Source organism: Scomber japonicus, chromosome 20 (genome assembly GCF_027409825.1).
Source record: "Scomber japonicus isolate fScoJap1 chromosome 20, fScoJap1.pri, whole genome shotgun sequence".
Classification (NCBI taxonomy): domain Eukaryota; kingdom Metazoa; phylum Chordata; class Actinopteri; order Scombriformes; family Scombridae; genus Scomber; species Scomber japonicus.
Window position 1 is genome coordinate 10248183 of NC_070597.1, and position 18199 is coordinate 10266381.

The 18199-nt window shown below is 38.5% G+C and overlaps 1 protein-coding gene across 1 annotated transcript in view; it reads left to right on the forward strand.

The window, feature by feature from the left end:
• The first annotated feature begins 346 nt into the window (after positions 1 to 346).
• The window catches only part of LOC128381300 (transmembrane protein 150A-like), a 29724-nt gene continuing 11871 nt past the window's right edge, over positions 347 to 18199 (forward strand). The window contains exons 1-5 of the mRNA XM_053341279.1: positions 347 to 570; positions 2880 to 2966; positions 8123 to 8170; positions 12002 to 12088; positions 13371 to 13438. Coding sequence (XP_053197254.1) covers positions 2902 to 2966; positions 8123 to 8170; positions 12002 to 12088; positions 13371 to 13438 — 268 coding nt within the window. The 5' untranslated portion in view covers positions 347 to 570; positions 2880 to 2901. The remainder of the gene's footprint in view (positions 571 to 2879; positions 2967 to 8122; positions 8171 to 12001; positions 12089 to 13370; positions 13439 to 18199) is intronic.

The window sequence follows — 18199 nt, forward strand, 5'->3', positions numbered from 1 at the left end:
AACGAAGAAAAAAAGTCATCACCACTAAATGTGTTGGGTTGGGAAATGTGTTTCCAGGAAATAGACGGAGAACACAATGATCGTAAAAACAGTCCGAGCAACACGAACAGCTGATCACACGCACGCACGCACGCGCACACACACAGCTCAGTACTTATCATTTAAAAAAGTGAAAATGTGACTTTAATAACAAGCACGTGCACTGAAATAATAACCTGCCCCTCTCTTTTTTTCTAAAGGAGGAAAAAAAACTCATCCGTGTGTAAATCTGGGAGGAGTTAAAAGTTGTAGTGACTCCAGCTGCTCCTCCAACCCGGGTCACAACAATCAGACTGCTGAGGGAGGAGGAGGAGGACAAGTTGGATTCTGTGATGAAGGAAAATAGGGGAAAACACACTCACACTCACACACACTCTCTCCGCTTATTTCTCCTGATCCTGGAGCAATAAATCCACATCCTATCCGTCTCTGTTTTTTGACGATGAGCTCAGGCAGAGCAGCCCGGACTCACTTTGTCCAACTTTTCCCCGAGTTTGGAGGAGCTGAACTTGAAGCTTTTCATTCCTAGAGGTAAGAAGATCAAACTTTTTTTCCCCCAACTCAACCTTTGCATGCAGATTTCCACCAGATTGAAGTTATAATCATGTTTTACGCACAGATGATGCTTAAGCAGGTAAAAACGAGCAGCTTCTACAGGTGTTCAGGGTTTTACAAGAAAGAAAAGAAAAAGACTCAGTCATCCAGTAATAATGAAGGAGATAAACAGTGGTGGTAAAAGCAACACCATAATGTAAAATACTCCATTCAAAGTAAAAAACCTGCAGTTTAATGTGCATTTAAGTAAAAGTTGGGAAGTATGATCAGAAATGTGTACTTATAGTATTAAAAGTAAATGTTGTCATTATGCAGCAGGATTGTCCCCTCTTTAACAATGCATTGTATTAACTATAAAGTACAATATTTCCCTTTTTAAGAGGAGTGAAGTGGCATTAAATGGTCATGTTCTTTGATGTGTGAGTTCAGACTAAACATAGTGTAGGAACGTAATGGAATATATGGAAACTAGATTAAACACTGGATATAACAGGAACATGTATAGGCATGGTTTTAATAGATTTTTCTGTGTTCTGTTTGTCTTTGTTGTTTGAACTTGCAGAGTAATGTAGAGTATGTAAGATTGGACTGAAAATGTATTGATGAGAAGTTTGTGAGTAATTTATAAAGTACAACTGCCAAACAAGTGACTGCTTCCTACAAATAATGACCATTTCTTCCATATTTGACTTATTTTTTTTTACTGTTGGCCGGACAAAATTGGACCATTTTCAGACATGACTTAAGTTTTTGGTTAGTTGATGAAGAAATGTCTTACTATTTTCACATTAAATCTACTAAATAAACTTTACACTAGATATTTAATGCTTAAATGGAGAGCTGGGCTATATGACCAACAGGGAAAGTAGGATGAACCACCACAGAGGTCTGCTGGTTGATGTTCAAAGTTTAGACATGACCTTGGAAACAGCAGTTTTAGAAAATTAATCTCACCATATTGTAGCTGTTCTGAAGCTTTCAATGACATTACATGATCTTTGCCAGCAAATTTAGAGGTTTTTGAAATGTTTTATGTTAAAATTTTTGTCTTTTTCTTGTGTTTTTTTCTCATCGATGTTGGCTTAAAAGCAGAGGTTCAAAGAATTAAAATTATACTTGACAATATTGACAATATGCTCCACTAAAGGACAATATGCACTGACTGATACTGAGGGCTTTAATGTAGAAACAAACAGGTTTTATTATTTAATCTCAGCATCATCTTCCTGTGTCAAAATCCATGTTGCATATTCTTACATGTTTATTCAAATAGAACTCAATACTGGGGTATATACATTAAAAAAATACAGTGCACATGGCAGCAGCAGGGGGTAGAGGGGGAGGTCAAGGGGCCCCGCAGCAGAGGCCCCCCTCCCAGCAGGGTAATCTGTGATGACTGTACATTCAGTATTTGTTCTGTGATGCTCAAACAGTTCAATACTAGTAAATGTACAATGTATCTGCAGCACTACACTGATCCTGCCTCCTATGTCCTGTCGTGTATCTGCAGCATGTATACAGACTTCATGTAACAGACTGGTGTGTGTGTGTGTGTGTGTGTGTGTGTGTGTGTGTGTGTGTGTGTGTGTGTGTGTGTGTGTGTGTGTGTGTGTGGCTGCAATTGTTATTTTAATGATGATAATTCAATTAATCATTTCATTTCACTTAAAAAAAAAAAACTTTAGAAAATAGTAAGAAATCCCGAATGTGATGTCTTTTAAATGTCTTTATTTGTTTGATGCACCAATCCAAAAGCCAACGATATTCAATTTACAGTCCTATAAAACAGAGAGAAGCTGCTATCACAGTTTGTCCTTGATAAACAGCTTCAAAAGTTATAGATAGATAGATAGATAGATAGATAGATAGATTATTTAAATTCAGAGGTTGCAGAAGCACCACCCAACTAAGAGCTACTAAGCAACAATTTCATGAAGAGAAAACAAAATCTAAGAAAACACAACCAAAGTTTCAAGTAGCTATGATTTAAAACTGATGAAGCCATTAGTGCATAACTGTTGATGCTGGTCAGATAAGTGGAAGTGCCTTAAAATATTTGATCATCCTGAGAGGCCAGAAAAATGTGCAAATTTACTAAAAACCTGCCAAATATGCTGATAGGGAAGCTGTGCAGATAAGAACTAAGAAGTAAATATAACAGCAGATTTTTAAATGAGTTTTAAGTAAACTATAATTTTTGTTTTCAACCACATGAACCTCCTGAAAGTGATTCTAGTTTTATGGCCTGCTGCAACTCTTCACTGATGTTTGTTTGTTCTTCGTAGCGGAGCTCTCCAGGTGGTCATCATGTCCCTGTGGATGATCCTTCCTGTCAGCCTGCCGGTCTTCACCATCACTGGAATATGGGTTGTGTAAGTACCTCCAGAGTTATGTAAATAAACATAAACATGTGCTGGGTTGCAGGAGCTTCTTGTATTCCTACATCTCAATATTCCAGTTTCTCTATGCATTAGTCAGGCCGTGTGTTATCCCTGCTCTGACCATGATGACCTCAAACGACTGTACAAAGGTCACATATGTGAAACCGTTTCCTTTTTTGGAAGGAAAGCGTAATGGCTTTCTGTTTATTCTACAATCGTGTAGGAGTGCACTCATCCTTGAAATTCCTGCTGGCTTGTCTGGTTCATGTGTCCCTTCATCTGCCCACCCCCCTTCTTTTTCTTTTTTTCCCCTTCTTTTTTATTTCACTTGTCACTTGCCCACACACATCAGTCACATCTGTAGCTCTTCACATGACAACAGGAGCAATAAGAGCTGCTTTTATGGTGGAAATGAGCGAGCAGAGCTGTTCCTTGTTTGAGCCATTCAGCATCTGTCACACTACCAGCGGGAGTCAACAGGTGGTGGGACTAAAACGACCTCGTCTCCTAGAAATCTGGTTCATATGTGACTGAAATTCATCAGCAAATATATTGTGCTGGAAACGTAACACTGGCTGAATCATGTTTTCTCTCACAGAATGAGAAAATATCCATTAAAGCATCTGGCGAGTTGCAAAAATGTTGATACTGAACATATGAGTGAAATGATATTACACCAAAACGTTGGATCTTGCAGCAAAATATCTGCCAGTACAAACTACAGCATTATTTTTTATGTTTTATGTTTTATGTTTAGACACTGCTGCACTTGGTTGAGTTTCAGGAAAGATCAAGTTGTTGGCATAGGCACAACATGTTTATTCACATTTAAATGAAACCACAATCTTTCACTAACTTGAACCAAAGTGCTTCTGTTGCCTAAACCTGAACATGAGTTATATATTAATGTTCATTCATTTGAAAAAAAAACATTGCCTCCATTATATAAACTTGTCACTGGCTTTATGAGTAAAATCTGAATCCGTAAAACAAAGCTGTCAAATTAACGTATAGTGCAGTAAAAACTGCAATATTTCTTTTTTGAGACATGGTAAAGCAAAGTAAGTGAGTAAATGTACTTAACTTAAATGTTTACACTTAAAGGCACTTAAATGTCTATTCTGCTGAGTATTTAATGTTGTGTTTGTCTTTTCGACCAAATTTTATGATCTATGGTCAGATTGTTAAGAAGTCTTATACCCCTTTTCCACCGAGCTGGAGCTGGTGCTGGTTTGGAGCCAGAGCCTGACTAAGCACCGGTTCTTTGCTTTTCCACCGCCAAAGCTCCAGCCCCAAGCCTCAGAACGGTGCCAGAGCGAGCAGTAACTCTGGTCTAAAGCAAGTTATACGTTATACAGTGACGTAATCGCGTGGCTCCTTGCCGGTGGAAAAGCAACAGGTTCGTAAGAGGTGCTTGGATTAGCACCAACTGAGCACTGACTCTAGTACTAGCTCTGAACCAGCACTGGCTCCAGCTCGGTGGAAAAGGGGTATTAGTGGTTTCTTTGCGTGTTCAGGCTTAAAATAGCACATAAACACACAGAATGTAACAGAGAAATGTGGGCATATTCATTCTTTAAATGCTTTTCTTATCCACGTCTTATTTTCTGTCGGTCTTCATGATTTGAACTGACAGACGATGAAATTGAAGGAACATGCTGTGATTGAAGATTTAGACAGATAATGAATCTATGACAATTTCAGGTCCCAAATCTAAAGTTGAGACATAAAAACTTGTACATTGAGTTCTGATATCAAAGACAAGAAGCTTTAACCACTTTTAAAGTCATCAGCAGTCATTCCTAAGACATCATTTATTATCTTAACCTTGATGAGATTAATGGAAGAAGGCTAAGAAAAAAGGCTGCAATTGAACCTGAACATTTGTGTGCAAGCTGATGCATCAATAGACAAAGAGTTGCCTGATTCTTCTTGAGTGGTCTGTGGTGAGTGTTTTGGACTTCTCCTCTTCATCTGGAGATAAAGAGAGTCTCCTTCACTCACCTGGAGGAGCTCTGAGTAGGAGAGCACTGTAGTAAACTGTCCTGTGAAGCTCAGAGAGAACAGAGGTGCTGATACCAGATCAGTGTAGCTGATTGATAAGATTGTGTTCAGACAGACCTCAGTGTTGCATGAGAAAACACAACAAATGTTACAGTAAGAAGCCTACAGGGTCTGGGTCTGACAGCGCACCGTGGAAGCCCATCAATCCTTAGCTTTCAACATCATCGATAAAATGATCGTCTCTGTGATTCCTGACTCATAATATAAACTTGTGCAGTGTTTTGGCATCTAAAAGCAGCTTCTACCGTTAAGCTGTTTATGATTTTGTCAGCCAGTGTGAATAAAATCATATAATGTATGGTGTTAACTAAATAAAAGAAGAGAGAGCAGCTGGAAAACTGAGATGGAGAAAAAGTTGATTGAGCTGTAAAGAGAACAAATGTCCTTTTTTAACTGTAGGATTTAAAACATGTATTTACTTTAGCCCCGTTTCCACTAAAGAGGTTCCTGGTTTTATGGCTACTTTTAACTTAAGATCCCCTTACATACTTAAACATACTTCAAAACATACAAAAGAGTATAAAGTATAAATGGTTAAAATGGCATCTACTCCTTTTCCCTTAATAAATGAATATATGAATATGCACATATATTTAATTTCAGAAGTTTAACAGCTAAACACTCAACCACTAAATCCCTGTAAAGTATATATATTGTTAACTTGTGTAGTGTTTTGGCATCTAAAAGCAGCTTCTACTGTTGAGCTGTTTATAATTTTGTCAGCCAGAATGAATACAATCATGTAATGTATGAAATGCAAAGTTTCAAATCTTAAATCTCCAGATCCACTCACTGCCAGTCGAGAGTTTTTTTTAAACAGGGTTTATATCTACAGAAGAATGCTTTGGTGACTAGATAAAAGAAGAAGAAAGGTTTGTGGTGTGGGAAACCACTGGAGAGAACAAATGTCCTTTTTAACTGCACGATTTAAAACTTACATTTTACTTTGTTTTATATTATCCAAAGATCCCAATACATACTTAAACACATACAAAACCTACAAAAAAAGTATTATTACCACTTTTAAATGGTTAAAATGGCATCTACTCCTTTTCCCTTCTATGAATATATGCAAATAATATATTTAATTTCAGAAGTTTAACAGCTAAACACTCAACCACTAAATCCCTGTAAAGTCCAATGTCAGTGTTTGTGCCCTGGAGGCTTCAAGTTTCCACATCACATTTGTCTAAGTTGAATATTGGACCAAGATTAACTTCCAAACTTGTTGTGATGTCACAAATGACGCTCATAGGTCTGCCCTTTTTTTAAATCAGATGTTTTAATGATGAGCTCAGAGAAACTTTCCACTTCCAGCAGATTAATGTGAAAACGTCCTCCAAGTGTCAAACTCTGCACACGTACATCATTCGGCACAGTGAATCTCAAACATCCAACTGTAGAGTGGAGAGTGACTTTAAGTAAATAATCTGGCTACTTCTTCTAACACTGGCAGCCATAAGATATCACCACTTGCTGGGAACATGACGCACAGCTTTTCACCTCAACTTCTCTCTCTCTTTACGTTGATTTCTCGACTGTTCCTTTGTTCCTTTCGCTCCTCGGTGTGAGTGGATTGACACAGTTTCCTCTCTGTTTTTAAGAAGCCTTTCACACCTCTTGTAAAGTAGGTGCAAGAATTTCTCACACCGGGCCTCCAAAGGTTTCACTGTCAGAGACGAGTCTGTAACCCCCACCTCCACCTTCCCCCCCACCTCATTGTTACAGACGTGTTGTTTCTCAAACATGTTGACACCTGCCTGCTTGTGCCATTTCAAATGATGCATAATGACCCAGAAACACAAGTGCAGGATGTGGCCTGAACTCTGGCAAGCCTGTGAAGTTTTTTGTGGGACTGAATGATGAGCTATGGCTGTAAATAAAGTCCTCTTTTAGATCAGTTATATCAAACTGCAACTAATGATTATTTTCATTATCGATTCGTCTTTCAGTTAAATTCTTAAGTGATTAGTTGTTTGGTTTAAAAAATGTGAATCACTGTTTCCCTAAAATCCCAAGATGTTGTCCTTAAATGTCTTGTTTTGTTCAGAACAATCATCCACAACCAAAAAATATTCAATTTATTGTCAAAGAGGACTAAAGAAAACCAGAAAAGTCCAATTTGATAAGCAGGAATCCTTGAACCGACCTTCAGCTTCAAACTTCGATTCAGTTTTTTTGCATCCACTGAAGGAAAATGTCACATGTTCAGCATCTGACTCTTTGAGCACCTCAGTGAAGCTTTATGACACTTCAACAAAGTCAAATATTCAAACCCTGAGAATTAATTTCGTCACAGCTGCATCATTAAATCAAATGGAAAAAGAGGATCTAATCTCTGCAGCTCTATGTCACACTTTACAGGAATGATCAGTAAGTAGTTAAAACCAAAATGATGTGATCCCCTCTGCTGCTGTTAGTGAGTTCAAACTAAACCTTTTGTTGATTCAAGTAGAGGAATATCACTTCTTAGGACCTGACTGTCCCCTTCTTATCAGCAATCAATACTCTACGTCTATTTCTCAGTTTTCCTACGTTAACCTCTGTTCTGTGGATTCCTGTGTGTATCTTATCTCTAGTACAGTTTGTCTTTTTAGCTGCTCTGAAACAGTCTCTCCTGATATATTCAAGCCTCTGATAGCAGACTGTGACCATCTGCCTTCAGCTGACAGACAAATCAAAGAGAAGAGACGCCGAACGCCTCATGCTCTGTCTGTCTGTCTTCTTCTGGACAAGACACTCCACCTGAAAAAGTCTGATTCAAAATGTAATCAAGTGTATAATGAATTATCTCAAGTGGTTATTGTTTAGTTGGCGTCACAGTGCAGGTTAAAATACAGCCAGCAGGCTCTGTGTGCACGTATGAGGAAGGAAGGCTGTGAAAGCAACAGTGGGAATAATCATGTGACGTGTGTTTTGTTAGTGGAAAAAATATGTTGTACTTTACAGCCTGAGCTGGCATGTATCTTATCTGTACTTTCAAATACCAGTATAGATATTGTATGAATGAATGTGTAGTAAATACATATCTGTCCTGTTCAGTTCTGTGACCAAAGTGTCTTCTGTCCTTTTTCACTTTTCAGATATGCGATGGCCCTGTACAACCAGCACGTCTGCCCTGTGAATAACTGGTACAGTACACACACATACACACACGTACTCACACATACACACATGTATACACACACACTATGTAATGTAATGCTGGTGACACATACAAATGTGTAAATGTTGAAGGATTTATCATGCCTGTCACACGGTGTAACTGACAGGGCCTGAAGATGTTTCTTTGACAATTATTAATAAACTGATGCTGTGGTTTCACACCCGAGAGAGCCTCCCACCCCCCAAATAACTCAAAACCAAAAAAATTCATACCCATTCTCCTGCAAAATCTTTTTTTTTTTAGATCTGAAAAACCCAATTTTTAAATGAATAATAGATCAAATGATCATCTAACTCTACAGTTCCCCTCAGCTCTTCCTTTTTTAGATGATTGTTTTGGTTTTAGGACCCACAAAGTAGCCTACTTCGTGTTCAGAAAGAATGAGAAGCAAATATTCAAGGCTGTGTGATTACACATAAAGTCGATGGAAAGACTTGAATTCGCCCAACGTGGTGCAAATTGACGCCAAGATGTGTGTGTGTGTGTGTGTGTGTGTGTGTGTGTGTGTGTGTGTGTGTGTGTGTGTGGAGTTGAAAATAACTCACTCATTATGAAAATAACTCGTTGCCACACATGTGCCCTCAGTGAAAACTGTGAAAAGTACAGAAGTAAAAACATGCTTTCTCAGCTGGTATGTTTATTTAACACAGATTCAGGAAAAAGGTAATTTACTTTGCACGAGGATTCTTTTCTCAACCTACATCAACAAGATCCCGCTCCCCACTTCCTGCCAAGTCTGTCAAGTCTCAATTCAAACACGGTGAGGCACGGGTCGGAAAGAGGAGGAAGGGGAGTGGACATAAAGAAAATAAAGAGCTGTGAGGGGCAAATGTTGGCATGAGGGGAGAAGATGTAAAGAAGGATTGTGTGTTTTTAAGAGGGAGTGACATCGAAGTTTCAGCAAAGATGAGGAATGCAAACAGATTGCTGCAAATAAAAAGTCGAAGCCAAACTCGTGTCAGAGCTGCGGCTCGATCAATCTTTGTTATCAACTGACTTCTGTGGTATGTGAAACTTAAACATGGATTAAAATCATCTGCTTGTTTAATAAAAGTACATTCCCAGAATCAAAACAGGCAAACAGGCCCAAATATATGAATAACAGTTTATCTTAGAGCAAGATAAAACCTTATCAGTAAACATCTGCAGAGACAAAACACCTGCACTACCTCAGTTAACCTGTCAGACACACTGTGGAGACTGTTGATAATAATATAAATAAACTGTAAATGAAAATGCAACACAAAATACTTTACATAAAAGTAAAGATTCACAATATTTTCTATGAATAACAGCGTTTACCATGAAGCAGCTGTGACTCAGGAGGTCAAGCAGGTCGTCCACTAATCAAAAAATCAGTGATTTAATTCCCAGCTCTTCCAGTCCACATGTCGAAGTGTCTATAGGGCAATATACTGAACTCCAAATGACTCCTGAGTGTCTGTGAATGAGCATAGAAACATTGTGTGGAGCTTTGGATAAGAAGAGCAGTATCACTCCTGATGAGCAGGTTGGCAGCTTGCATGGCAGCTTCTGTCATGTTTGAATGTGTGTGTGAATGTTGATGGTCTAAAGTAGCATAAAATTAGTTCATTAGACTAGGAAGATGCTATATAAATGGAGTCCTGTATGCATTCTATAAAAAAATACAATAAGGAAACCTATATCAAATACAATTGTAATTAGTCCAGTTTGAGACTATGCAAGTCTGCAAAATAATGTGGACACGCCTGTACATGTAATTTTGTTCTCGGGCTGTTTTTATATCTTTACACTGTGATTTTGGGGCTTGTGAGAGAAATGTAGTGAAATCTTTGAGAAATTTAAGACTACATTCTCACAGTTCTCACTGCTACAATACAGGACTACAAACCAACTCTGAATACAACATATATGACACTCCTTAACATGTCCACTCTATAAGTCTGTTCTATTAACATCATTCATCACATAATCTGACAGCCTCAAAATGATGTAATGTGAAATAAACCGACACCACTGTAATTGTCTGTAGATATCTGAAGACGTTTAAATTCACCTTTAAAGGTCTGCCACTCAGAGTTTCCCTTTCTGATGATGGCAGCAGTGCCAAAATGTGAAGGTTTGTAATGAAAACCGCACATGCAGCCGAGCATTTAACTGTTATCTAAGAGTCCTCTCACCTACAAATATTTTGGGTTAATTTTCTACCGTGTTTTGCGTAGAGCAGCAGCTATGATGCTCCCAATGTGAGAGCTGATACTCAACCATTAACAGTTTTAACTCAGCTGTTTGCTTGGTTTAGTCGCCCTGCATATGAGAAATTCATTATGCATCATTGTGCTGGCTCTTAGTAGGTAAAGGTAACATTTTAACCTAAAATGGGGATTTTTAAATAGAACCTTTAAACCATCTTGCACTGCCATGTTTCTACAGTAGCCTCGCTTTTAGCAAGTTTCGTGGCCACTATATGCTCTCCTACATGCTTAGATGAGGAGGGGGAGGGGTGATCAGTTGGTCGCAATCTGCAAACTCACCGCTAGATGTCACTAAATCACATTACACACTGGTCCTTTTTAATGGATCCAATTTTGAATTTGGTTTTCTATATCAGTGCTGTACATAAAATATCCGTCTTTAGACTGAAGTAAAGAAAACATTAGAAACATGTAAACACCTGAACATTAAACTCATGTGTGATTGTTGAACATCTCTCTCCTAAAACCATGAGCTTGCTGCTTAAACAGCCTCCACTCTTCTTGGAAAACTGGCTGCAGGGATTTACTCCCAATCAGTCACTGACTACTTGAATCATATTTGGCATATATAGTGTTTTTAAATGCAACATGACACACCTGGTTATTCTTATCCCTATTTGATAATTCGTCTGCAGGTATGTCTAGATTTATCCAAATCTCAGCCGCTATGTTTTTGTACCAACAATGATTGTTCAGAAACCTGGATAAAGTGTTTTTAAATGCAACAGTGTCCTGGTTTCTATTTTAGTATTCCAAGTAGTATATCCATGTTTCTCAAAACTGACATAAGGCCTTATCCAGTTTTCTGAAAGCAGGATAAAGTATTTATTGGAAGACTGGCGTTTCGATTCCCGGCTCCTCCAGTCCAAATGTTAATGTGTCCTTGGGCAAGACACTTAACCCCAAATTGCTCCCGTTGCTGCACCAACGGTGTATGAATGAGAATTAATGGTTAACTTCCTCCTGATGAGCAGGTTGGCACCCTGCGTGGTACCTCCTGCCATTATGTGTATGAATGTGTGTGAATGGGTGAATGACATGTAATGTAAAGCGCTTTGAGTGGTCTAGACTAGACTAGAAAGGCACATATAAGTACAGTCCATTTACTCTACCCAATCATAACCAGGATGCTAAACAAACTACTTCATTTGATGTAGCAGGGGAATTAAAAGGCCTATGACTAAGACCGTTACACACACAAAAAAAACAAGCTAATCATTTCAACCCTGCTGCAATGTTTTCTGTTTACATTTTATTTCACCATCTCACCAGTGCCTAAAAACATTAGCCAGCTATTTGTGAACACTAAGTTGTGATCCAACAGATGATGGGTGTTCCAGTTCATCCCAAAGGTGTTGAATAGGGTTGAGGTCAGCGCTCTTACACACCCAACTGTGGAAAACATTTCTTAATCATTTGGCACAGATAATAGCTTTGTGCATGGAGGCATTGTCGTGTTGTAACAGGAAAAGGAAAAAATATGATTATTTCCTGTTATTGGAAAAAGTACATGGACAGTTTGTTAACTTGTGTAACTGTGTTTGTTTGTGTGTTTTCAGGCTTTATAATGAGTCATGCGCAGAGCAGCTTCCACTACAGAGGGGTCCCGTACTCTGCTGCACCCTGGACAACGTACCACTCATCAGGTTAGTGTCTAGTCAGATTTTCCACTCTAGTATCCCACACTGTAGTATTTGAGTAATTGGCCTGGTTCCTGCATGTGACCTTTTATGAACCAAACAATGGTGTATTGTTGACACTGAGCTGCTGCCATCAGTGAAGCTTCTCAAAAACCACGGTCGTAAACTTCATCATAAAACTGACCGATATATGCATGATGTGATGTGAAGAGAGTTGTTTGGCCTCGCTGCGGTTTGCGGTTTCTTCCTGTGCGCTCTGCTATGTCTGGTTTCGTTTTCTTAGCAATAAATAGTCGGATTATTTTTAAGTCTTTTCTAAAAATTCTTGCGTGTCATTTGTTTGAAGACTGAACCAAAACAGGAATATTTAAATGCTCATTGTGTTTTTTTTGGACAGATTGTACTGATACTAATACTGCTAGTGAGATTAATTGACAAAATGTGCACTAATTCATCCTCAAGTCTAAAACAGCAGGCGGTCTTTACAGTCTTTCTCTTGTGTTTTGAGTTGTTAAACTGCTCTGATAGTTAGCGAGCATCTTGCAGAGGAGAGCGTGTTTCGCTGACATGTGAGATAAGCCCACACTTGCCCGGCTGTGAGGCTCGCAGCCAGCGGGGAAGGGGAAAACTCTTCACCTAGACAGGAAGAAGAGGTTTTTGTTGTGTGCAGTGGATCCTTCACCGCTCTTTGAAATGTTGACACGCTGAGTCGCAAAATCTAAACATAAGGAACCCCCGTCTTACCCCCTCTAACTCACCACCACCACCGCTTTCCATCCGCATACAATGAAACCTCAGAATGATGAATAAGGAGTTTTATCTTGCTCCTGAAGACATGGGAAAATAAGCGTTGTAGTTTACGAATACTTTTTATGGTGCTAATGATCTAAAGATAAAGATGTCAGCGTCTTTCTTTCCTCGACCTCCCAGCGAGACCGCTCTTTTCCAATTATAGACAATCGTTTCTCCAGCTAGAACCACGTTCCAAGAAAAAATTGCTGGCATGGTTTTGATGCCACAGAGTCACAAAAGACACATATATGGCCTTTCTACCCCTTGTTACTATTTTGAGGAATTCCTGCCTGAGAATACAGCAGTTTAGTCATCCGCAGAGTACAAACAACGAGAGAGGATATGTAACAACTAGCACTGGTGGTCACGGATCTCATTTGAACTTTAAACTCACAAGAACTTGATTGAACGTTGAACTTTGGCCCACTGAGTGTTCAGGCCAGCACATACTAACCACCTCTCCTCTCTTCTCCTGTCTTGTTTGTGTCCATTGCAGTAAATGTGGAACCCTGCCACCCGAAAGCTGCTTTTTCAGCCTCATATGCAGCACCGGATCCTTTATGGGTAAGTATCAGTACGGGGGCAGTTGGGAAGAGTTATTGAAGAGTTGGCGGAATAATCCTTTAAAAAAAAACGTAGTTACATCTTTACCTTCAGACACATTTAAACATCTTTGCCGCTCTCGGTTGAACCGGGTTCTCTTCTCTCAAGATTTCAGGCTTGTTTTTTCAGCTGCAGTGACTCCAGCCAAGTCTCTGTTCCCCCAGTATGCACTGCCAGGTCCTGCCTCACACCCCCCCACCCCCACCCCCCCTTCTGTTTCTCTCTTTCCCTCTGAGGGGAAAATTTACTCTATGCCATGAATAGTGCATTTTTATGCCTCACATGACCAACAAGCGTTCACCCATGAACCATCAGGGCAGCTCCTTTGCTTTTCAAAATACTACTTCAAACCATCAATTTTGGACAGTTGACTCAGGGTTCACTGACATATATAGATTTTTTTTTTTTTTGTATGTGCCTATAGATTTTTTTTTTTCTCAGTATTTGCTTCCCAAAGTTGGTCTGGATTCTGGGAATTTACCATAGTAAGCTTTGGTCCGCTGAGATCGTTAAATGGGCTCGTATCTATTTAGTGGTGTAACTTGGCAAAGTGTGTTCACTCATTCTTGGAGGTTTGTTGGGATTTCACACCAGCAAGTGCAAGTTTAGCCATGAAATGACTTCCAAAGAAGAGAACAGTTAGCGGGAATTTCTGGTTTTGCATCCAAAGTTAATTTTGTGCATCTCTGAATTTACAGTAATATAAATCCAGGCTGCATTCCTAACAGAGCTTGAGTTAAAGATGAGAGTATTTATAAGAGCGGGACAGAGATATGAGGTTAGAAAAATAATATAATAATGTGTGTAGCATCCCCAGAAAGAAGATGGTCGGACTCTTTGACTGATGTTTTGTGAATTTATTCAAATCCATTCCACACCGTAAGAGCTGAGTGAAACAAAAATAAACATGAATTCACTACGCATTTACAACGATATTTCTGTTAAAGAAAACAGCTTGAATGTCCTTTAAATGCTTTCTTATGCACTAATATACACAATCACAATGACAGCACATTTACATATGTAGGAACTCAAAGTGCATAATACATGTTAACAAAACAAACTGGCCTTGAATCCTTGTTACAATTAGTAGTATTCATGCTAGCGGCCGTTTAACATTTAAACTTCAAAGAAAGTCATAAAAATGTACCTTGTTCTCTCTCCAACTGAGGTGCTAAATCCTAATTTGTGTGTGGACATCTCCGTAGTAATTGCAGCGGCATTTTCAGCTTATTTGATGACAGTTCTCATAAGTTTCTCACTCGTTTCTGGTGGGTCAGGTAGACTGTATTGGCGCAAAAAACGCATTGTTTACTTCCGCCGGAAGTTTCAAAATAAAAGTCTCAATTACAAAATAAAATACCTTCTGTGCTTTATATGCAAAAATAAGAAAATCATGTTATATTAATAAACTAAATCATGTGCATTGATATACACTGTTATTTACAATGTGATTATTTACAATCTGTACGTATTTTGGAGCTGCTTTGGAGGATTTTGATGTTTTTCATTCTTATGCTCTTCCTCATTTTCCCTCATGGGGTAGCTTTTTTCTTTAACCCTTTCTAAGAGTGTGATTTTAAGCTGTCATAATAGTGAGAATGAAAAGGGTGAAATCTTTGGTCGTCAACAAGTCTGAAAATATGTGCTGTTATCATCGCGTTTGAATGAAACTGCATTTGTGGCTTCAATGACTTTTCACTCTTCCCCCAATTGTAGTTTTAAAGAAAACCACAAACACTTATGATTTTCACAAATTATTTCTGACTGAGAATAAACCAACCGTGACAATATCCAAAATTTAGCATCAAATTCTTGCTGCTCACTGCTGCTACGACGACCCACATCTGGAAACCGACCTCATCAGAATGTGGCGTGAAATTATATAAATAATAATACTCTAACCAAATTCAAGGAAAATAAATTTTGGCTCTGCTGTGGACAAGGTTTGTTTTTTTTAAATTCTTTTTCAAATCATGAGAGCCGCACAAATTAAGTTTTAAAAATATCAGTTTTCATTGTAGAGTACAGAACAGACTGTACTGTGATGTTTTGTGCTTTGTTTAATTTGTCTAAACAAAATTCTAGCTGTTTTAAAAAAAGAAAGCATTTGAATAGAAAAGGGGGCGTTGAAGGTTGAAGTGGTTATTAGATAATAGTTTTATAGAGTTGGTGTTTTGTAATTTGTCACACAGATGTGTTTGTTGCAACGGCGCTGTCTGACTTTTTGATGTAGTTTTTCAGAGGAGTTTTGGGGGCGGGGGGGCGTTTGTGGATGAATGTGGTGTGAAGTGCTGCGGATCACGTAGGCTTATCACAGCACGTAACACAGCTGATGGTAGACTTCCATCATTACAACGTGAAGGAAGATAATAATAATACACACAACAGAAAATCACTCATCATTAAAACTAGCTAATAAAACACAACTATAGAAAAACCAAAATCACAGTCTGTGCTCAGTTTGCATGTTGGAGTATTAAAAACTAAAAAGGCATTTTAATGTTAGAATAAATGGTTAAAGGTTGACTTCAGTGTTCTGACTCTCTCTCCTTAAAGGTTCAGTGTGTTTACCGTCTAGCTGACCTCTCACCGGAGCACACCTGGTTCTTTTTCTGAGAACATGCTGGAATTCAGGAACGTTTAACAAGCCCCATTAACCTGTCGCAGCTCAATATTTTTTCTTTGTCAGCTGACTGAGTGTCCTGCCACTTCTTTTTAAGACTTCACAAGAGTTTAACACTTACATTACATTACAGTGCAAAACAGCAATATTTAAAAATGGTATCTTTTGTTTTAAAGCAGTTTATATTTAATTTGTCCAGGCAGCAATTCATCAAAATAGCTTAATTTTTGAATGATACGCAGCAGTGTAAACAAAACCTGTGTGTTGTGGTTGCGTCACATAGGGTCAAAGGTCAAACTTCTTTCATAAAAGGGGAGAAATAAGTGAAAAATACACATCACAGTTTTTCAGAGGCTCACCTTGATGTCTTCATGTGTCTTGTTTTATCCAAAAATATTCAGTTTACATCATATGTGGCAAAGAAAAGCAGAAAGTCTTTTATTTTTAATTTTTCTTTATTTTTTCACTTAAAAATGACCATTAATCAATTGTCAAAATATTTGCTGATTAATTTTCTGTTGATGGACTAATTACTTCACCTCAAATGAAAGTTCATGCACACACTCTAGACATTTCTCCAACATCAAAAGCTTTCCCCTCTCTCTAGGGTCAAAGGTCACGTGTCAAGCAGTACATGACCAAGTTCAATTTGGAGAGGCAAAAAACTTCTTTCATAATGGGAGAAATTAGTGAAAAATTCACATCACAGTTTTTCAGAGGCTCACTTTGATGTCTTCATGTGTCTTGTTTTATCCAAAAATATTCATTTTACCATCATATGTGGCAAAGAAAAGCAGAAAGTCTTTTATTTTTTATTTTTTCACTTAAAAATGACGTTTGCTGATGAATTTTCTGTTAATGGACTAATTGCTTCACCTCAAATGAAAGTTCATGCACACACTCTAGACATTTCTCCAACATCAAAAGCTTTCCCCTCTCTTTTTTTTTTTTTTTTTTTTTAAATTCCACTCTCATAAACAATACTCAGTTTATGTTTGTGGGGCAGTTTATTTAACTCAGAGGTGTGGTGTGAGTGGAGATGAGAAGAATGGTAATTGTTGGAGCCTGCCGGATCAGAAAGTACATCCCCTCGCTGTGTCGCAGCAAGTGAGCCGGACAGATAACCCACAACCCAAAACAAGGAGTCTTATCGCTGCGTACACTCAGTCATCAAAACCCTGACCACTGAGCCTGCTGCTGGTCTCCCAATATGAACATCAAAACACTCGCTCTCTGCAGTTTGTGGCCTAGTGAGCGCCAGATGTGCTCAGATGGGAGAGAGCAGCGGAGCGGCGTGAAACTGCTGTGAGGCTTTGATGGAGCGTTTTTGGTAAACAGACGTCAGGAATCTGCTCACACAAAGATTTGCAGCGTCATCATCATCGTCGTCTTTACATCGCTCCCCCTCCCGATGTTAAAGGAAGAGTTAAGCTCTCTCTGCTTTAGTGCTGGGAAGTAGGTTTGGGTCATTTGTGGGTTTCCATTTTCAGGAAATTTGTTCAATGATTAGTTAATTAAATGATTATTTGATCCACAGACTATTTTGCTAAGTAATTTATCGCTTTATGTCATTTAAAAAAATAAAAAAGCTAAATTTATCTTTTCCATTTGGATAAAACAAAACATTTTAGGTTGTAAGTTGGGTTTTGAGTTACAGTAACTAGAGCTGGGCGATTATGGCAAAAATAAAAATCACGATTAATTGAACTTTTAACCTCGATTACGATTAATGGACGATTATCTCCACCCTTGATGAGCAATGATGTATTTTCACAGTTTCTTTTTCTTTTGTATTTTACACTGCTGCCCTCACACATGAGTATCTTTAGGGAGTGAAAATAATGATGTTTTAAGGTGTGATGCTGTGGTTAATGTCTAGTTTACTTGATTAGAACTATGTAAAGATCATGGTTTGGGTTAAAATGAAGGAAGGAAGGGAGGAAGAAAGGAAAAGTGGAAGGAAGCTGTGGTTAATGTCTAGTTTACTTTATCAGAACTATGTAAAGATCATGGTTTGGGTTAAAATCATCACTGGAGACAAGTCTTCAAATTCCTTAAAGATATGCAACCTGTGTTGTCATGGCAACAGTGAACAC